This window comes from Spea bombifrons, chromosome 5 (assembly GCF_027358695.1).
Source record: "Spea bombifrons isolate aSpeBom1 chromosome 5, aSpeBom1.2.pri, whole genome shotgun sequence".
NCBI lineage: Eukaryota > Metazoa > Chordata > Amphibia > Anura > Pelobatidae > Spea > Spea bombifrons.
The window spans coordinates 102,130,228-102,152,773 of record NC_071091.1 but is presented as its reverse complement, the minus strand read 5'-3'; the positions used below and the strand labels follow the sequence as shown (position 1 = coordinate 102,152,773).

At 42.4% G+C, this 22,546-nt stretch overlaps 1 protein-coding gene across 1 annotated transcript; it reads right to left on the bottom strand.

Moving 5' to 3' along the window:
* Positions 1-528: 528 nt before the first annotated feature.
* On the bottom strand, positions 529-21,197 carry FAM91A1 (family with sequence similarity 91 member A1). Its single transcript, XM_053466438.1, has 24 exons — positions 20,727-21,197; positions 17,615-17,699; positions 16,271-16,422; positions 15,853-15,910; positions 15,555-15,622; positions 15,235-15,348; positions 14,886-14,976; positions 13,994-14,056; positions 12,308-12,414; positions 11,616-11,654; positions 10,501-10,613; positions 10,031-10,149; positions 9,009-9,121; positions 8,229-8,315; positions 7,632-7,755; positions 6,143-6,291; positions 5,554-5,688; positions 4,402-4,515; positions 3,504-3,576; positions 2,912-3,064; positions 2,470-2,574; positions 2,256-2,379; positions 1,554-1,623; positions 529-890 (listed from the first exon to the last, which is right to left on the bottom strand). Exons 1-24 carry the CDS (start codon positions 20,796-20,798, stop codon positions 699-701), a joined length of 2,520 nt encoding a protein of 839 aa, XP_053322413.1. The 5' UTR covers positions 20,799-21,197; the 3' UTR covers positions 529-698.
* Positions 21,198-22,546: the final 1,349 nt, after the last annotated feature.

The following is a 22,546-nucleotide window of genomic DNA, read 5'->3' as shown; positions in this document are numbered from 1 at the left end:
ATAAAAAGTCTGATCGCTGGGTACCCAATTCATATCACTCTTTTGGTGCCTGAAACATCAGAGATACGCAAACATATTTTGATCAGAACAGGTCTGGTATTTAACAAAACCATCTCAATATGACGGGGTTAATAAAAATACTGATTATTAAAAAAAAGAAGAAAAAAAAGTTATTTTTTACAAAATAAGTGGGAATTTAGTGTTGGTTTTTAAGCAGAGGTGGATCATTTTTGTCTGATATCCTTTCGATTTATACAAATGCTACAGATTAATCACCCAGATTGTAATTAACCATTTAAGTGACGTTGAGCCGATTTGTGCAGAGTTCAGTATTAGTGGGAGACGATTGTTTTATTAAATGAATATACATCTAGGTGCGCTCTCACTCATGTAAGTTTGGTAAATGTTTTTCTTTTTATATATATATAAAAAAAATACCTCTTGGTCCTTGGGCTCAAACATGAGATGAAATAATAAGATTTTAGTCCTATGTTCTCATGTTAAAAGGTTACAAAGTGCGGCTTCTCCTCTAGCGGATAAATCCAGTTCTCAAGAGCGCTAAAGCCTTGCTGGGAATGTAGGGAGACGCAGAGCGATCAGCCACAGGTTTTAGAATCACACGACTTACCATACAGACATAAAAAATTACAGCAAAACTACAGCTATGACAACTAAACCGCACAACGCTAAAGCCGCGCTCAGGCCGGGCCCCCAAGTATGTACGCGTTGTGTTTGGAGACGCGAGCGCGGCCGTTCCATTCAGAAAGGACCCCGTCTTGGAAAATCAGGTTCTTGGAGGGAAGCGGAACCCCGACGTCCGCCGGGCTACACTGTGTCAGCGCGCTCGATGCATTCGACTCGGCGGCATGATCTACGGTTACGCTGGGGTCCTGTGGAAAGTCAAGAAGATAGAGAATAAACCGATCCGTCCAATGTACCCGGCGTCCGCATGAGAAAGGGTTAAATTTAATGGTTGACATTTGGTTGATGGTAAAACAGCTTTGGTTGAAACACATCATGAAAACCTACCTATAGTACCTTTAATAATATACATATTCTTCCGTCACTATATAACAGGGGTTCTCAAACTGCGGCCCTCCAGCTGCTGCAGGACTACATCTCCCATAATGCTCCTTCAGCTAAGGGGCTGGCTGAGGAGTATGGGAGATGTAGTCCTGAAGCAGCTAGAGGGCCGCAGTTTGAGAACCCCTGCTATATAACATTAAAGGTCGCTGAACACTATCCCGGGTACAAGTAGGGATCTTACGAAGAGTTTTCCCTGTGACGGGATCCAGAGTTACAGTAAATAAGATTTATTAGTTAACTATGCAAAGTGCAGGGCGGGCTGAGCGCTTCTACCGGAGAAGCTCATTGGGGGGGCGGCCATTCATAACGCCCAGTGGATCTGCTGAGCTGGTATGTTTTTTATTCTTTTATCTCATGGCTTAATGAATAAATGCTAGACAATGAAGTTGGGGGGGGGTTCAGAAAATCTGTTTCTTAAGAGGCCAGACGTTCCCAGAAATAATATAAAGAAATAATTGGAACGTTACCTGGAATGACTGAACGAAATTGAGAACCTGCAGAGAAAGCTTCCGACTGGAGTGGAGGAGATTCTGGAGGCTGCGAGCAAATGGAAAAAATCAAGATACGGCCATCGTTTCCATGGAACATTTTATGTTATTACACATTTTGTTGATTGAAAATGTTATTGACCGTTTTATTTCTCAGCACTTCATGATCTAGTGACAACTTTTTGACACGTTTACCAAAAGAATATCTTATGGGGTAACAGATGATATTAGGAACCTATAAAAACTAAGATTTAAAGTAATGAAACCACGTTGAAATGTCTATTTAAAAGGCAATTGTTAATGCTAAGGAAACAAAGTAAATAAACTCTGATGCGATATTGTGGTCTAGCTCAACTGACGGATAAAGCCATATATGATAAACATGGGGGAAAAGAAAGCTGTCTACATTTAAAAAGTTTTTTCCCCTTATTCTTGTAAAAAGCAGCAATTTTCTAATTGTATCGACACTTAATAGTTGCATTAGGCATCTACTAAAATAATCAAACACTATAAAATACACCCTCTGTTAATTACAATACGTAGAGACTGAGCCACAAAGAAATGTAAATTTTTTTTTGGGGGGGGGGAATGTACATGTATTTTATGTTAATGCAGATCTGTTTAAAGCAGGGTAACTGTCCCGCGCCAGACATGCGCCAACCAACCATCCCTCACTTTTACCTCTCTTTCCCACAAAGTCCGTGGGCAGAAATTTTCTTGCAAACCGTCCGGTTAAGTTCCGAACCAAACAGCGGAATTCCATAGCAGAGATCCAACGGCACCCAGTCTTTTTCTACCGTTGACACTAATAATAGAAGGTTTTTTTTTTTAAAGGTGTAACAAAAAAAAAAGATATTTAAAGAAACCGCGCATCCTCAGTATTTCTCACACTTACCTTCGCTAGACTTTACCGCGGGATCGACGGAGGTTTCTTCTACCACAAGCTCAAAGGATTCGGTGCTGCCATGGACGTCCGAATGCAGCGCTACGTATAGTTCATCTAAAAGGGGCAATAAACGTGCGGGAATGGGTCATTTTTGGGCAAGTCGATCTGAATCATGAAATAAAACTAATGGGGGTCTATCCAGGGCTTTACACAAAACGCAGTTAACATTACTGACAAGAGAAAGTTGATATGATTGTTCCTCAACTTTAACAAAGATCCTCAGACCGGCTGAACTCGAAGAGGAGCAGTCACCGGAAAAAGCATAAATACGGACATTTATTCTGATTTATACGTCATCGGAAATGGGGGGAAAAAGGCTGATGCCACCAAGGACCAACCGGAGATGCGGATCTCTGAATGAGCTTTGTGTAGCCTTCACATTCATACGCACCTTTACCATCCGAGGTGTCGCTCAGTCGTCTCTGGCTCGCTAGCCGGCTGGCTGGGTTTAACATTGTGACGTATCCACAGAAATGCTCCAAATCCATCTTCTCTCGCAGGGTTTTTAAGGCTTTGTGAACGCCCATATTGGAGTTGGAGAATTCTGGAAACAGTAAGAGTGGGTGAAGAAACGTTCCCAACGACACTTGGTTCTAGGATTCTAGCCTCCTAGGAGTCCTGAACATGGAACCCTCGTCTGCGGTGACATCTCCGGTGTAAGAACGAGGCCCAAGCGACTTATTGATCATAAGGATAGAGACACAAAGGGCTTTATTCACTGATGTAAGATCAGACGGGGACTTTTCGGGAGACTTGGGATTTGGAGTCACTGGATTTTCTATGCATTATTCTAGGGACGTCTAACCCCACTGTCTCCCTGCGCAGGGCCAACTCACAACTTTCCGCAGGAGTGCATAGACACCAAAACAACCCCACGGACCCCGACTGATCGAGAAAAGCTGGAGAGATCTAGAAAGGCTTCCTCTGGGGGATATTTGGGATCCACAACGTTAGCAGTTTATGTGGTGATTTTTAGACCGTACCTCCTTGCAGTTCTACTTCGTCAAACGGGAACGGCACGTGCACCGTCTCTCCCATCCCATACATGCCGTGACCCTAAACACGCGGGACATGGAAACAGACAGGTCAGGTTTGGATAACATAACATCTGCAGCTAATAAATCTATTTATCATAAAAAAAAAATAGTGCCATACTATCGTATGATTTCTGACAAAGTCCCAACAACAAGCCTACCAAGTTCAAAATAGGAATAGAGAGAATTGTCACTTGTTCATAGGAGGCTTCAAGAACAGTAAGGTGTGATGGGAGTGGGAGTGCTTGGGGTCTAGTTGGGGAAGGGGTGTCCCAGGTATTGGAACCAGGCTGCCATATACACAAAAGTTTAAGCCGTGCTGTCTATGGCGATACCCACAGAATGACAAGGGAACAGTAAGCATTCCTCCCGTTGGTTGCCATTCTCTATAGAATATCATGGAGAGCGCAGTCATGTCATAGGGTCGCTTCCCGTAGGGCAACACGGACAGAGCAGGTTCTTCTCCCATTGGTAAAATGATCCCAATCTGGGTTTCTCTGTATGAGATTTGTTTATTTACAGCATGGTACGTATGGGACATGTATAACGGGACTGCTGCTGGTGGCCCCCTTGCTCTTTACCGAAGTCGGTGGGGGGCCGGGCTAGGGACAGCCTTCAATAGATCTCTTGGCCCCTTTAGGATGTAACCATCACTTCAATCAAATCATCCTCATCCAAGAAGTCCCCATCTTCTGCTAGAAGGCTGTTCCACTTATCTACCACCTCTTCCCGCTGGCACAGTCTACATATTTAAATGTTTCTATCACACCTCCTCTTTCCGCATGTCTCAGATGCTTTAGGTTTTTGACTCACTTGGAAGGGTCGAGCTTTAATCGCGTAAACGCACCTGAATAAGCACGGCTGAATGGGTTAAAGCGTCGTTCAACATTACTAACACGTTTGACGTTGGAACCACTCCTGGATCGTGTCCCCACGACGTTATCAGCAACCGGTCATACGCCTTTAAAAAACACACAGGAACGATCTATTAATTTCTCTAATCAATGGGATTAGAATGTGACGGAGTCATAAACTATACAATCGCATCTATCTGTCTTAATGCAAACTTGCGCGGGATTGAAGACACTCCTCTTATCATTTTCCACCATTAATATGAATATTTATACTGAATGAAATTTAGAGTTGGTACCGGGGGCAGCCATAAGAGAATGAATAAACTTACTTAAGACGGAGGTCTCTTTCACGCGGACATGTGAAACTCCCTTCACTATTAACCCTAACCAAGTGTCCTGGCAGATTAAAATAACCAACAAACCTTATCTGCAGGCCAAAGAAAGCCATGAACCGTAGCTAATATGTCTCCGTATTTACACGATTATTGGGTTATAATTAATTGCCCCTCCTTTGTTGATTGAGGTTATGGCCGTCTTCCAGCGGGCAGTGAGAGCGGAGCGGAGGTCGGGATAGGAAGTAGGTGCCAACATCCCCGATAGATTATTTTACTACAGCTGCGGCCTCTTCGTTTGTAGGAATGTTTCTTTTTTGTTCATATTATTGATGATTTTGGATTCTCTGTAATATTATTACGCAATCCGCTGGCGCTCTTCAAATACAACGTAACATCAACAACGTGACCGACATACTGGGTGGAAAATAACTATTTGCTAGGGGTCTATAGCGTTGGAGAGATCACCCTGAAAGCAAACGTCGTTTGAGAATGTGTTAGGGTCCTATCCCAACGGGCTGTCAGGGAGGACACGTTGACTGCGGACACATCAGATAAGTAAAGTTTCGGACTCGCTACTTTTGCAAGTTTTTCTCCGAACCCCAAAAATCGACATTTCAAGTTTTTTTTTTTTTTGTCATGAGGTCATCAGATCATTTAGAGGGAACTTTAGAATTATCTGAACCTGGCTAAAATGCAAAGTAATTAAAAACCACTACAGCTCACAGAGTCCACGCAGAACTGGTCACGAACTCGGTTTAATCAAACGCACAACCAAATAGGCCTGCGGGTGAGACGCTGAACCCGGCGTACCTGAAAAATGTCCGGTAGTTTCCTGAGTCTGGACCCTTTGGATAGCAGGAGCGAGGGTGGTCCTTGTCCACATACATGATAGATATAGAGCTTAAACCATATGGAGCTAACTTCAGGGATCGCCGGTCCGATATGCTACAGGAAGACAAAGAAAAACTCCATAAAAATGTACTTTTTGTGTATTTACACATTTTTATACGCTTCCTTAACACTGAACAGCTTTACACCGGAGCGACGCCAACGTAAATATACAGTAAATATTCATAATGTCAAAAATGTAGTATATCATACGGAAGGCTGGCGAACATAAATGACGGTTCTTAGCTGCAGCAACAAGCTTGGGGGAGAAAGCCTCGGGCAGACTGCAAATCCTGTCTAATTTTTATAAATATACGGTAATATTTGTCGTAAATGATGGTCCGTACATAGAAAAACTGTAGCAAAAGAATGCCCTATATGTCCTAGGAAAAAAAAATGTCATTTGTTCTTTATTACGTAAAAATACATAATTTGTGGCTAAAAAAGGTGAATTGTAACGGGTAAAAATGGCAAGAAAAGCTCTCGTCATGGAAGGTTAATAAATCGTTACCTGTGGGGTGCAACTGCTAATAGGTCGGATCTCGTTGGTCAGAGGTGCCATGGATACAAGTAGCGAGTAGTTCTTGTTTAAAACGCGACTGCATGTTGCGGGGTCCAAACCCAAAAGGCTCTCGCATCGCAGGAGGTCCAAAGGCAAACCTGAGTTCATGAAGTGAAGGGAAAAAAAGTCAATTTCATCTCAACGTCAACAGCACGGAACATAACGGGACATTTCAAACCGTGGAGACGTTTCAAGAAATACAATCTTAATATTTTATGAACGTGTGCCTTCGGATTCACGCGACTTTTAATTATAACAAAACGAGGAGGGACCCCAAGGAACCAATAAACAAAGTAAAGAGCTCAGAATCTTCCTTTGCATTTGGTTGCTTATCACAAATAGCTCAGAGCGAGGGAGCGATTTACAGCACGGGACGCGGCAGCAAGACGTCGGCCGTCACAGAGCGACAAACAATGCAATTTTTATATATTATTTTATATTATTTAGGTGAAAAGGATACATGATTACCAAAGAGGAAGGATAACCTAGAATGGGACACCATGGCATGTCTTAAACGGCTCAATACCAAGTCCGTCTCGCAAATCAACAAAAACAGACGGAAATTATTATGAATTTCCACGGAATACTCATAAGGCTAGCGGGCGATCCTGCGATGACCGTAAACAGCACCATTGTGGGAAAGTAAATACTGCGGTCCACACTTAACCGGTTCTTCAAGTTTGATGCTTTTGGTTTTGCAGGATGGACTTTGTACGATAAAAAAGTACCGTATTTCCTCGATTATAAGATGAGATTTTTTCAGAGCAAATGCTCTGAAAAATAACGATCGTCTTATAATCAGGGCTCAAATAGAGGTCTGACTACAAGACTAAGATCCAGATCCCCCGCAGCACTGCAGGGGACCGGGATCCTCCTCTCTGGCAGCCGGTAGAGGTCTGTGCGATGCGAGGTGACAACCTCCGCTGCTGAAGGCACTTCTGCCGGGGCTTCTGTGACAGAGCGCCGGCGTCACATGAACTTCCGGTGCTCATTCATAGGAGCCCTGGCGGAAGTGCCGGCAGCAGCAGCGGAGGTTGTCTGCACGCATCGTACAGACCTCCACCGGCTGCCACCACTACACACCAAGGAATCTGAAGCACGGGGGAGAAGTCTAAGAAAGCACTGGTAAGCCGGGGGGGGGGGTAAGAGTGGCATGTGGGGGGTATAAAGGCTTTCTGGAGGCAGAGTGGCATATAGGGGGTTAAAAGGAATATCAGGGAGGCAGAGTGCCATAGGAGATAGTAATATATATACACACACACACACGTCACTGGTCCCATATGTACCTGAGTGAATGATACAACGTGGCAACATCTCACTAACGTATTTGATAGATTTACCTACTTTTACCTTTTGATGCATAAGGTTTCAGGTGTTCTTCAACATGAGAATAGATTACTCATATTGATCACCGTATTGCATGGAATCATCACTTTACCTGCGATCCCTTGTTCTGGTTGAGCAACAAGATCCTTGTTGTGCCGGAGGAAGAGTATCGTGTTTCTCAACGTCAGAGCGTGATCGAAGTACCTCTGGGCTTCCCCCTCGCCGGTGCTCTGTACCTGGGGAAAATAAGAACACACAGGGGGTTAAAACACAGGGGAAGCGGGGAAAGAACCTCGACGTCTTTATTCTAATTATGCCTACGATGCATTAAAAAATCAGCCTCATCCATACCTGTTCCCAAACAACCGGCCACTACTATAGCGTTTTTTTTTTTTCTATCAGAAACATATTAAATTGTTTAATTTTTATAAGATGATTTTATCATTTCAAGACCACTTCCGGTCTAAGCCATCTGAACAAGAATTTCTACAGCTCATCCTGACTCGACCAACTCGTCCTCTCCTAGTGTTTAGCGTCCCCCTGAACCGCCGACTAGATTGTAAGCTCACAAGAGCAGCGCCCTCTTCTCCTTTTGTACCAGCCTGCGATTTTGGAATTATTCTACCGACTCTGATTGCAAAGCGCTACAGAATCTGCCGGCGCCATATAAATAAATGTAATGTAATAATTCCAGAAATGCTTTCTATACCTTCTCGAGCTCCACGAGAAAGCTGTCCAGGCTCTCATCGGAAAGTTTGCCAACTTCGAACATGGTGACCGCGTGACTCTTTAGGTTCTGGGTGAAAGATGACAGAAGATGACCGATAAGTAAGAAGTTGCTTTTGGCTCAATACGATAATAAAATAGATAACATCTAAAATCTTAAACGCAATTAAACACCAATCTAAAGGATAAACATAAAATTCAAAATAAAACCTTAAACTAGCATCGCTCCTTCTTATAATCTCAATATTTTAAGCTTTCTTTATGTTTTTGGCTAACAAAACATTTTAAACTGACATTTCAAAGAGATATGCACCGTGACAGATAATTCTAAGGTGTTAAAGCAATATATGGTGCTAAGGCAACAAAGCACTTCAACCTATCAGAGCCTTCTCCCTTTGCCACATGACTGTAACCGAGAATTATGAAGAAGGCAACATTTACACGATCAGAGATGTATTTCTTGGTCCGGTTAGGTATATAAAATGTAATAAGGACGGTGCAGCACCTTCCATGGTTATCTAGAAGTAGCTTAAAAATGTAAGAAAAAAGATTAAACCTGTTTTCTTTTGCTACTACCCAAAGTTACATTTTGGAACTTATTATGTCAGTCAAAATGACATAAATCCTGAGAAAAAACAACATTATGAAAGGGGGGGGGTAAACTAAAGGGGGTTTTGTGGCCGAGGACAGAAAATCAGAAAACAAGAAATGTAGGAATCCGAGACCCCGCGAGACGCGCTGGGAGAAGAAATAAAGTACGCACCGGCGACAGGTTCCCCATCATTAGAAAGGCGGTGAGCGTCGAATCGAAGAGGAAAGCGATTCTTTTTGTATGTCCACCGGATAAATTCAGGCTGCTGACGCTGGAAGTTTCGGCTGTGAAAAAAAAAAAGAGCTCTTAAGAGTATAAAGATACGGTGCAGCCTTCTGGAAACATACTGTACGTTACGTAGAATACGTCTAAACACGTCACAGAACCCATCACAGTGCATAATGGCGACCGCTGACAGACATTGTCGATTTCTAAATGTATAAAATAATAAATCAGAATATATATTTTTTGTAATCAATATTGTTTTGTTGCATTTATTTTTTTCCCTGCCGCTGTGATGCCTATTATTATTTGTTTTATATCGGAGCGCTGATGTGGGGATTTGATAATTTTTAGAAAGCATTTTATTTAAAGCGTCACTTAACAAGCCAGACATTACACATTACATTATGGAAAGTGAAATATTCAAATGGAATTTAAATTGAATTTAAAACTGCTGAATAAAATGAGGCAAACCCTATGCCAACGATAATTGTATGTATTTAAGAATCTTTCCGCTATGTACCGCTCCACGAGCAGATAGTGTCTTCAGTGGAAGGTTATTTTTTTTAGTGGGTCAACAAGATGAAGGAAAAGATGCGGAGTCATTTAAATGCTTTCCATATGAAGACGACACCGCTCAGGACCTGAAAAGCGTACGAGATTCAACTTCTTCTATGGCGGCCCCATAAAAGATATCAGTTTCGACTAAAGCGCGGATGACCCAGTATAAAGCATACTTATAACAGTAAGACTTCTTGAAGGTCACCTTGTTGGAATATAAATGACAAAGGGCCAGCTCAGCCTTCATATGCCATTGATGACTCTTTGTAATGCATGGTGAATTCATGGAGTTAAGTCCACAGCACTCCTGCAAACTCTATCCTTGGTGAATAAGCCCCTATCGGTGCCCATTGCAATCACGAGTGGCGCGTCCCCTGTAAACATACAGCCCGGCGTGTTTGTAGAAGTACCTGCGTCATCTTGGCTGTTTGTATCCGTGTCTGTCGCGGAGGAGAGCAGATCCTGGACAGGACTCTTGCTTTCCGTGCTCTCCCACGAAAGCAACATCTTCTGAGGATCCAATGTGCTTCTACGCATGGAAAACAATGTAATGGTTAACAGTGATCCCGGGAGGTGATCACCGGCCAGATCATACTCCTTTCTCACTCACTCTACTCTAGGGTATAGACCGCCTGAGATGGTGTGCCAAGAACGCCAATTCCTAGTAAAACCTTTTAAGTAATTCTTTATCACCATCCAATAGCGAATGTATGCAGCCAGACATTCCAGACTTCCATCTACTAGCGAAATATCCTTATCGCTTATAGATAATTTAAACATGCGCGTAAATCTCTAGCTATACATCAGCTACGTTTTAATACAGGGAACATTACAAGCCACCCGGCTGTAAGAAATAAAAGAGAAGCTTGACAATAGTTACTTTATCCTATTGACAGATGACGCACTCCTCCAGGACGGGTGCAGCTGATCCGGATTTATGACTTGCCCCTTTTTAAGGGCAAAACCCAAGCGACAGTACATGGAAACGGCGTTCTACGGGGGGGAAAAGAAAGCAAAATAGACCTCAGAAGGCTTATAATGTGTAATATTAGAGATACCCCACAATCATCCGGACCTGTATTACCGCAACAAAAATAGGCGGAATGCAGTCAATTCACAGCACAATCTTATTAGCGTCACTTTACATTATAAAGGTCTAACCCCAGTGAGCTTCTGCTGCAGGAAGAGCAGAGTTGCCCCTGGATAATGCATGGTTAAATAAACAAGATTCTCCCCATATGAACTACGAGTTATGCTGAGGTGGGAGAGTTTAAAACGTTTATCCCCCAGCAAACTCCCACGATTGCCAATAAAACCCCAATATGGGAAATGGATAAAGGTTGTATGGGTCCAGGAGAACATTTAGTCTTTTGTTGAAGTTGGTATAATTTTCTGGGCCAACACAGAAAAATACATAGTAACATAAGCTTTCAGGACCCCAGACCCTCAAGGAGACCTCTGTGGAGGAGACCACTCAATGGAGGAGACCACTCAATGGAGACCTCTGTGGAGACCACTCAATGGAGACTTCTCCGGAGACCACCCAATGGAGACCACTGTTCCAAAACTCTACATTTATTTTTTATTTTAGCTCAACAAAAAGCATCAACTTTAACTCATGACTTCATTAACGCACAAAGAAACCGAGTAAGGAGTTCCAAAAGGACTAAGCTATTACATTGTAGTATTGATGTTAGAAATTTGCATCGTATTTGGGTTCTAGATTACCCTTGTCGATGGGTAACCAGGATTGGGATATCCAGGGTGCGTTCTCTATACAAATGAACAAATGATATTGTGCAGACTGCATTTTGTGGCTCTAGTTACAGCGATCTACTTCCCAGCTACACTCACATCGACGTTGACATTTCTAACAACTGCCGTAAAAGAAAAATTATTCGGCAGATCGTACCCGTCTCGTCACAAGAGATAAGCCTTGTTTGCATTTGCTTGCAATGGAATTTTAAGTGAAAAATCAGTGAATGGGTAACATACCTTTACTAACGACAAATCAATCTCCAGAACGTTCGCAAGCTAGGAAAAAGAAAAATACATAAAATGAAGAAATATTACACATTTACATATAATTACTAATACAATGTCTGATCACTGCAGGTAAACTATACGTCATTGGGAAGACATTACTTAGAAACACTCTGGGTTAAAGTTCTAAATATCACTACGAGATTCAGCAGACTGGCCATTCTGAATGCTACCGCAGATACGGTTTATATGAATAGTGACACAGAGTATCAATATAAATGATTTAAATCACAGGCTATGCGACAAGGAGTGTAAATATACTACAGTCCCATTCTTGGGGGCAACAAAGAAAATAGATGGCAAGTCGGTTGCACTCTTTAACCCAGAATATTGTAGGCAAGTTGAATATTTAAACATCCCGATATTATTATACATCGTGAAGGGCCAGCTGCAGTGAGCTTCTTCTGCATGAAGGGCACAGCTGGCCTCGCACAATGTATAGGTTAATCGGCGATCAATTAAGGAATTACCATGCATTATACAGGGCCCAATCAATGGGGTTGGCTCTTTATAATGCATAGTAAAGTCCTGGAGTTAAAACATCCACTAAAACCGGAGACTCCCGTTTTAGTGAATACACCCAAACATCTTCCCACGTTTCGGCAGGGGGATAAGGTGAGCTGGCCCCCCGGGACACGGCCTACCTCCGCCACGTTTGTATGCTCGTCAATGGAAACAAATATCTTGTACAGAAGAGTTTCAAAGTAGTCGCCTTGTAGTCTGTTCATCACAAATCCTTCAAGGGGAGGCACTGGAATGTGACAATATTTCATCAGTAATTATATATCATAAATTATACATCATATATATTTCTATGTTTTATATTTACAAATTATTAACTTTTTAATGCAAATTGTGCCTGTTAATTAGAAATTAAATGTTAAATCAACAATTGTTCAATAAAAGGCTACAAAAGTACCAAAAATCTATAGAACTAGAGAGATGAGCTAGGGTCCTGTGAAGCTTTATATAGAGATCGTTTTGCCTTCCTAGTCTGACGACGGTACGACGCGGCTGCTCTGATGATGCAGAAGTGCGGCCACAAATGAAAGCAGCGACACAGGGGCACATACGTCCTCCCATACATTTTCGAGCCAATTGACGGTCGAGCCACATGGCAGAAAAGCTCAGAGTCCCCATGGAGCTGCTGAAGCCACACTGAAGGGTTTTCAAGGATGGACTACCTTTTTAAGGTCACCTCACAGCATCACAATCGGATTTAAGTCAGGACTCGGCCTCCTAACCTTCATTTTGTTTCTTTTGAGACATTTAGTGGTGGACTTGCTTGTGTGCTTCGGATCGTTGTCCTGCTGCATAACCCAACTGAGCTTGAGCTTTAGATCACAAACTGATGGCCGGACGTTCTCCTTCAGGATTTTCTGGTAGGGAGTAGAATTCATGGTTCCACCAATTATGGCAAGTCACCCGGATCCTGAAACAGCCCCAGACCATCGCATGACCACCACCGTGTGTGACTGTTGTTATGATGTTATTGTGGAAAGCTGTGTTAGCTTCACGCCACATGTAACGGGACCCAAGTCCTCCAACAAAGTTCCACTTCTGACTCATGAGTCCCCAGAATATTATCCCAAAAGTCTTGGGGGGTCATCAAGATGTTTTTGCAAATGTGAGACGAGTCTTTGTGTTCTTTTTGGTCAGCAGCGGTTCTCTCCTTGCGACTCTCCCATGGATGCTATTTTTGTGCAGTTCTTGTTGTGGAATCGTGAACATGGACTTTAGCTGAGGCAAGCGAGGCCTGCGGATCTTCACGTTAGTCTGGGTTCTTTTGTGATCTTTTGTCATGCTATTAGTGGAATGGTGGAATTTTGGTAGGCCATCCACTCACGGCCACCACTGTTCACAGTTTTCTCCATTTGTGGCTCGCTGGAGTCCCAGAACCTTAGAATTGGCTTTGTAACCCTTTCCAGACTGAGAGATATCGATGACTTTGTTACTCCTGTGTTCTTGAATTTCTTTAGATCGCAGCATCATGTGCGGATATTGAGACGTTTTAGCCGACTTCACTTTGGAAGACAAGTTCTATTTAATTGATGTTTAGATTCAGCAGGGCCTGCAGTAATCATGCCTGGGTGCGTCTAGTGAAATTGAATCCAATTATCAGTTACATTTGATTAATTCGTTGATTTGGTAGCTAAGGGGCACCTGAATCCAGTCTAGGTATACTTTGCTCTAAGTTGGAGATAAAAATGTAGTAATTTTGCTGCCGTATGGGGCGTGCATTCTTTTAATTTTTGTTCTTTTGGTTTCTGCCAACAACTAAACTCATAACGGATGAGGGAGAGATCCAGAAGATACACGGAACACTTTACCTGCAATGCAGCTATCATCCGAGATTGGAACATCAAGGTAAATGAATCCTTTGTTATAAAGGCCTAGGAAGACAAGAAGTTACACTTCGTTATGATTATTTTGAAAAAAGTTAGATATCCCACCAATGTGAAACAGGAGCTTATACCGATATTAAAACGGACACTTATGGAAACGTATAAAAAAGGACACAAAATCCACTGGCATTAGTACTGCTCTGGGCGCAGGCAATTTTATGTTCACTGGAAAAAGTATTAAGTTCCAAATAATATGAATATCATAAAAAAATGGTATAGCTGAGATTTTTTATTGTTTTTATAAAAAGAAAACCTGCAGATCTGCAAATTCTCTCACCTTTTGGTATTTTTAAGTACAGCAGTCAGTTTTTGTTACATTTACAGAGCATCAGAAGATTCCGTAGCTCAATTATAATACGGGAGAATACAAAATTAACAATAAGAAGACCCCGCTCGTATTCGTTTAGCAGCCTAACATGACGGCAGAACACAGAGCGGCATTTGGCTTAATTCTAGAGGGCGAACCGCTCTTACTGTAAATGGCTGTTTTACCATTTCTGTGGTGCTCGTGCTTAGCCGTAATTTTCTTCTTTCCCATTTACTGAACCCACACAAGTTATATATTACTTTAGGCAAAAATGTACAGGTCCTGGTATATGTGGCTGTCACACAACACCCCAATATGTGTTCAGCAACATCTCCCGAATACAGTGATACCCCACATACGTGGGTTTGTCTGATTTTAAGTAGTGCATTTACCAGAAAAGAACCCTCACTGCCAAAGAGGATTTATTTTTGCTAAGCCTCCTTTTTTATTTGTTGCCCAAATACCTTTGGTATTTTGTTGTTCTTGAATAATGATTAAATTCAATCTTACTGTGGACGACGACGTACTCCAGAGTGCCTGCAAGCTGTGGGCCCGAGTCGATGATTTTATCAATAGCTTGTTTCTCTGCTGTGCTACACATCTGAAAAAAAGGAGTAAAAGACATGGATTTATTATAATATATATATATATATATATATATATATATATATATATATATATATATTATAAATGGACATTATTATTTAAAAAAAAAAAAAAAAGTTACTTTATGACTTTGCTCCTGTAGAGGTCTTCCACAAAGATCAAAGCACGTGAAATATTGAGGAGCGATAATATCTAAGGGTCTACCGCCGGACAGGACCCGTCCGTATTTCCCTTTAATTAACAGAAGCCATACCTTGATATCATCCTCGGTGATGTAACCGGCCTGCACCACCCACCACGGCTCAATGGTGATCTCTACTGGCTTTACGGGAAGCAGATCACGGGCAGTTTTCCTTCTAAAGAATTTCTGCGGCATAATATAACAGAACCAATCATTACTTACATCAGAAAGAGTGAGATCAAATAACTACTTATGTGAGAAATAAAAAAACTATATATTTATAATTAAAATAAATGATATATATAAATACATTTTACATTAGTTAATACAATTTACCAACATCAGCTTTTGAGGAAGTAGCAAAATAAATGACAACAAAAAAATACTCTTACTTTTGAAGATCTGCACTGGTTCATTAGGTCGATGTATTGGTTTCTTCCAATACCAAGAAGCCTTAGACCTGAAAACCAAGAAATTAAGAAATGTAAGAAAAATATCAATATAACTATTTTATACATAGACGGCTCAATAGCATTGGGAATCCGCAATGGAGCATACTGGGGGCTGTGTACATAACCGTTCGTGCTATAAGATTAGCGCAAAATGGAACAATGTGTGCTCATCCATAAAATATGCTCTTAAGAAATAATCTTGTGTCTACTAAAACAGAATATATTATACCATACTCACAGTCAGCAGCAGTAAAGTTTGGCAAGGAGTCATAACTTTTTTCACTGTTCATGATATCCTAAAAAAAAATAAAATAAAAAATAAAACACGTTATGAAGCTCGCCTAAGTTGGTCCACCGGTTCTTATAACACATCAGGGTGTTTGGGAGTTTGCAGGAGGGTTGTGTTTCAGCTCCTTGAGTTCATTAGAATGAATGTAAGACGAGATCAAGGACCGAGTAAGGTCTGAGCTCGTGACGTCATTACAAAAGGGGCAGACTAGATGGGGAGAACGTCTGTCTGTTCCAGTCCAACAGCAGCTTGTAGGACAGGGTCTCTAAGCTCATGTTATTCAGGGACATCTGGCCATGTAATCTACCCAAAAGCAAAAACGGGCACGGGACTTGCGTTTGTGTAAAAGGACCGGTGTGCCGAGTACCTCCATTATTCCTATATAGTAGGAGAAAGGCGTTATGCGAAGCCCCTTGACCATGATGTCGGACAGGTGGTACGGGTAGAGCATGAGATGATCCCGGCTGTATTTTAACAGCTCCTCGTAGTATTTCCGCTCGTCTCGCTTCACATGTTTCACTGCAATGAACACATTGTACATGAGACTGCTAGTAGGAACATATCACATGTCACATACGCTTTATCTATGGCGTGGCATGAAAGGAAATCTATTGCTGGGGGAAGAAAATTACCGTCACAGAAATGGTCAGCTTCCACAAGGTTAGTAAAATTATAAGGCGCGTGGCACGTTGCTGGAAGTAATAGACTCGTGCACACGGACCAAAAACGATTCAGACAAATTTTTTGTTTTTGGTCCATTTGTTTTCGGAGAGCAAATTTTGTTTCCTGCTCTTTTGGTTCAGTTGAAATTCAGAGTTTTGTTTTTTTTGTCACTCTCACACAGTCAACATCTCCCTGCCTTCTCCGTGTCTCCACGGCTACGGTTCTTGTTCATCTTACTGTCCTCTGCTTCCCCATCCTTCTTTCTTCTCCCGTGATCTCCTTTGTCACCATGGCTTCCTAGAGCACTTCCATTCAGGGCTGAGTGTCAGTGGGCACCACGGGGACAACCTTTCACCCCGTAAGTGGTCGGTCCCAATGATTGGAGCCGAGGCTCTTCCCTAATGTAGAAGTACTCCAGGAGGCCGGGATAACACAGCGGAGAAGAAAGAATAAAGAAGAATAAACACGGAGGAGGAGAAGTGGAGAACAAGAAGCAGAACTGTGGAAAAGGAGACAGAGAAGGTAGGGAGACAGAGCGAGGGCGCCCGACAAAGCATGCGTGGGGGAAATGAATTAAAATGGAAATTTGGAGCTTTCTGCTTCTCATTAGTTTGTTTTGTGGGCCCCCTCCTCGTTTTTGGGCACTAAGATGAATTACAAAATTGAAAATTTTGTTGAAATTAAAATTCGCATGAACCTGAATTCACAAGTCTAATAAGCAGTTATGATAAATGAATTATGTTTCGCTTTAAACCGGGCTCGGAAACGCTCTGGTGCCCGTCTGGATGGATTTACTCATCTTGTCAGCACGGGATAAAGTGCGTAATATGGCTGTGCTTTGGGTAAATAATATTTGTCCTTGCGTGGTGATTTGGCTTTGTTCTTTAACCAACGCCGTGACATAACCAGGGCAAACAAATCAGCGTAGGCTATCGGGACTCTAAATACACCAAACTATGTTGTGTGCGAGTCCATGCAATATTAATTAAAAAACTCAGGACTGTTGGCAACTATGTATACACCATCTCTGTGCCAAATGATTTCTTACCTAAATTAACCCGGTACCTCAGCTGGTTCCGGATACTGTACAGTACTACATGCTTCTCGTATTCTTTCTGGGAGTTGCCCAGGCTCTGAAAGAGAAAAAGAGATCAGAGAACAATCTGTACCCCGGATAACATTTATACGAGAAGGCAAAGAAGCGCGTGAAAGGTCTGTGTCTGGCGTAGCAGAGTAAATCTCTGCAGACCGCACTCCATGTGAATTAGGGAAGCCAACCCTGGCGCTCGATTCATTTGTTTGATGCGTTCGGTAGATCTTCAGATGCGAAAAAGTTATTGCCCCCAAGTAAACTTGGCCCACAAGGCTCCAAAGCCATGTCATGCCACAATAAAAGCCCTTGAGAGCCGGGGATTGGGGCAGACTTTTTTCCTTCGTAGCCCGAGCCAGTTTTCATGGTTTTGCTGTAGTTGGATTTAAGCGACAGCCATATTAGGCTGCCTGCTCCATGTACCGATCGATGCCTAAAGGCAGATAAAACCAGATGGCAAAAACAAACAAGACTAGTTATGCTACATTATAAAAATGAACGGCACCCAAAAATCCTTTCAATAGTTTGAAAAGATGAACTCCATAAATAGATGTTCAGGGCAATTATTATTATTTATTATTTATTTATGTAGCGCCAACAGTTTACGCAGCGCTTAATACAATACATATATTCAAGGGGTATGACAAGACGAGAATTGACAGACGAAGACGAACCGGTACATTAGGTGGAGAGGCTCGGCTCGCAAGCTTGCATTTAACTCCTCAGTGTGCAAGGGATAGCCCAATATCAATATAAAAGAACGTCATACAATTAGAGGGGGAATCTCACTAGGTTTTTCTTACTAGTATCACGTTAAAAATCGGTTTCCAAAAATACAGTTTTTCCAACAATTCTAGAATTTGTATAATATATTGTGAAGCAGCTGTATAATAGCCGTTTGTATGTGTTCTTACACTGTTACACAGCCTAATCTAGACAAGCAACCTGACTCCTTATCATACTGCTTGTTGTAAACACTAGAACGACTCGGCCTCAATCACCCAGCAGGCCACTCTGACTAAGGAAGGTCTATGGAGGAACGGACTTCATTAACATTGCCATAAGGAATGATCTCAGCGTGCTGTTTAAGCCGGGGAAAATATCACATGACCGACAACACTGGTCAAAAGGCGGACCTGCGCAGAACGGTGTCCTTTCCATATATACAAGAACATAAATTAACAGGCAAGAAACGATGCAATCTATTCTACGGGCTCGCAATCACGGGTCGTTATTCCGCAACATTTCGGGTGTTTTTCCACAACACAAGCGACTGCGATGCTGTCAATCATTCCGTGAAACTGTTACATATTTGCTGATACTGACACAATCTGGTTAACGTCTGAAAGGTATTCTGACGCTTTAAATAAATTAAATGACAAAAAAACACATGTAAAACTACTGCGTAGATGACCTTGGACCAAGGGAGATGACATTTATTATGCCGGTCATTTATTAGCATCATAAACGATCGCTGTATGGGCTTATTGAGGAGTTTGCAGGAGAGCCGCACGAAACTCCATGACCTCACTTTGCATTAAGAAAGCCCAAGCAGCTTCTCCTGCATGAAGGACCAAGCTGGCCCTGTATAATTATCATAAAATCACAAAAAAAAAAGCTTACATGAACCCTGGTTCATTCATTTATCATTTCCCGTCTTGACTATCGCAACACTCTTCTGGTTGGCACTCGTCTGTCTCGACTCTCTACGCTGCAGTCTGTCCTAAATGCTGCTGCTAGGCTCATCTTCCTTGCACGTCACTCCTCTTCTGCTTCCCCAGTCTGTGAAATCCTCCACCAGCTCCCTATTACCTTTAGAATTCAATTTAAAATTCTGGTACTAACATATATACGGCCCCCCAAAACACTGCTCCTCCGTACATTTCTGCCCTCATAAGAAAATACTCCCCTACTCGATCCTACGTTCTTTCCATGGACTAAGGCTCTCCTCCTCGCTTATCACCTCTTCCTTTTCCCGTCTACAAGATTTCACTCGTTTCCCCCATATCTCTGGAATCTACTTCCACCGAACCTTCAGCTTTCACCCTCCCTCCCAACATTCAAGAAACTTCTCAAAACCCAAGAAACTTCTCAAAACCCAAGAAACATCTCAAAACCCACTTCTTCAGAGAAGCCGCACCATCTTAGGTGCTAGAACTTCCTTGCCATTGACACAACCACCACACTACCTCTCACCTTTCTCTGTGCCTTATGTTTGTCACCCCATTCCCTCTAGATTGTAAGCTTGTGAGCCGAGCCTCTCCACCTAATGTATTGGTTTGTCTTAGTCTGTCAATTACTGCATATTATGAGGGTCCACTGCATCCCGCGTTGCTGGAGAACGTCACCTGACCCTTCATCATGCTTACCAACAATGGCAAGTGTAACCAAGTTTTAGTGAATGAACACCTTTTTTTCCCCTTTAAATAAATAGATCAAAATTATTTTATTAAATGAGTTTTGCACAAAAAGCGATCACATTGAACCTAAAAAAAGTGATATATATATTTTTTTTCTAAAGAAAAATTTGAGAATGGGTAAAGACCAAGGAAACAACCAATCGCAGGCCACCGATCACACACAGCACGCCTAATCGATGGATGCTCAGTATCTCATCTAACTGGTTCTGATCCCTTTCTAGTAAAAGAGGGTTAAAGCTATATTTCTGTTATTTTCAGATTCAATGAGATTATCTGTAATAATCCAGCAACCACGAGGAACATGCACAGCGAACAATTAGCGAACAGAAAGGGATACGACAGCCAGAAAAGGGCCGCGCGACACAAAACAAATATTGACTTATATGAGAGGGACGTTTAAAGGGCGAAGAGACCCGGCTGCAGACAAACGCCTGATGAAGGGCAGGAGTAGCTGAAAGGCTGGTTAGAACTTTAATCGAGAGTCCGTCCGGAGAATGGAAATTGTGTTACTGGTTCAGAAGTGAAGCTGTCGGGAAGGACACACAGCTTATAACGTTCGCTGAGACAGACATCTGGTCACAGGACACATCGCTAAAAGAGACGGCGGCAGACGCCAGATCCAGGCACAGGTTAGCGAGACGCCGGCTCACCTGTCTCACGTTGGCGGGGAGCTTGGCCCATGGGTAGTTCTGCCTGATGTGAAACTCCACGTCAATATTCATAGTGCTTCCCGGGAGCCAGCGCCTCCGCGTGTCCTTCTCACAGACCCAGCTGGGGAATAACTACTTCATGCCTAGATCTACCCTCCCAGGGGGTATCTAACTACTGCATGTGCTCATCACAAGCGGTAAATACCTACTGCATGTCAATAAAAACCCCATATATTCTACCCCTCAGGTGTATATCTCCCGTGTCCTTGTATATCACACCCCTCAGGTGTATATCTCCCGTGTCCCTGTATATCACACCCCTCAGGTGTATATCTCCCGTGCCCCTGTATATCACACCCCTCAGGTGTATATCTCCCGTGCCCCTGTATATCACACCCCTCAGGTGTATATATCCCGTGTCCCTGTATATCACACCACCCCAGGGATGTTTACCCTCCTATTAGCTCCCGTATTGCCCCCTTCACCTCTGTTACACCCCAGCAACTACCCCCATCTAGCCCAGCCACCCGTACTCGGGGTAACTTGCTATCCGTGGGAAGTTACTTCCTCATTAGCGAGTGGGCTGGGCCAGGAGTCAAGACGTCATTTCCTGCGACCCTAGTGACGTGCAGTCCCTGTGATACGAGGCTGTGCTGTCCGGCGCTGAATCACGTTAGCGTTGTCGGCTGCTGCTACTGCTGCTCACATCATACTAGCCAGGGGTATACTAGCTGGACGTGATGGGAGTTGTAGTCTGTAAGATCTGGATTGACAGATACTTGGGTCAGGCGACTTCCATGTACCTGCATTCTGTACCCTACAACTCCCAGTATGTCCAGCCAGCCCTTCTTAACTCTCTGAGGGATGCCAATAATAGAAGCTGGATTTATATATATATATATATATATATATATATATATATATATACCGGTATGAATATATATATATATTATATAGAAATATATACATAATTTCTGATGGACGTGATGGGAGTTGTAGTCTGTAAGATCTGGATTGACAGATACTTCGGTCAGGCGACTTTCATGTACCTAAATTCTGTACCCTACAACTCCCAGTATGTCCAGCCAGCCCTCTGCCCTCCTGAACTCTCTGCCAATAATAGAAGCTGGATTTATATATATATATATATATATATATATATATATATATATATATACCGGTATGAATATATATATATATATATATAACTAACATATTTATAATATATATATAAAATATATACATAATTTCCGATGCTATTAATGGCAGCCCTCAGAGAATTCAGGAGGGCAGACCGCTGGCTGGACATACTGGGAGTTGTAGGGTACAGAATGCAGGTACATAAAGTCACCTGACCCTAAAAATCTGTCAATCCAGATCTTATTGAACAAAAGTGTATGATTTATGCATTTTAGTTATCCAGAACAGAAAAAAACACTAAATACTGTAATACTTGACCACAGTAAGCACGTGGATGTGGGCGTTCCGCATCACTTTTCCCAAGCTATCCCTGATTGCAGATTCAGTTAAAAAGTGTCTTTTATAAGGAAGCAGACGGGCGTGTGAGTGGCTCAGCGAGAAAGACTTGTATGTGACACTAATGGTCGCAACCTGTATGTGACAACACCTGTAAAAATATCACGTAAATCATAAGCAAAAACCTTTTTGGTACTCCGATAAGTAGCTTCCCCAAACAAACATTTGTTGCGTGTCATGCAAAGACCAGAACTGACCGGGGGGACCGGTGGTAAAACCTGTCCAAGAACAAACAAGCTTGGAAAGAAAGTTATAAACACGAGATCCACTGTACAGCGCTGTGG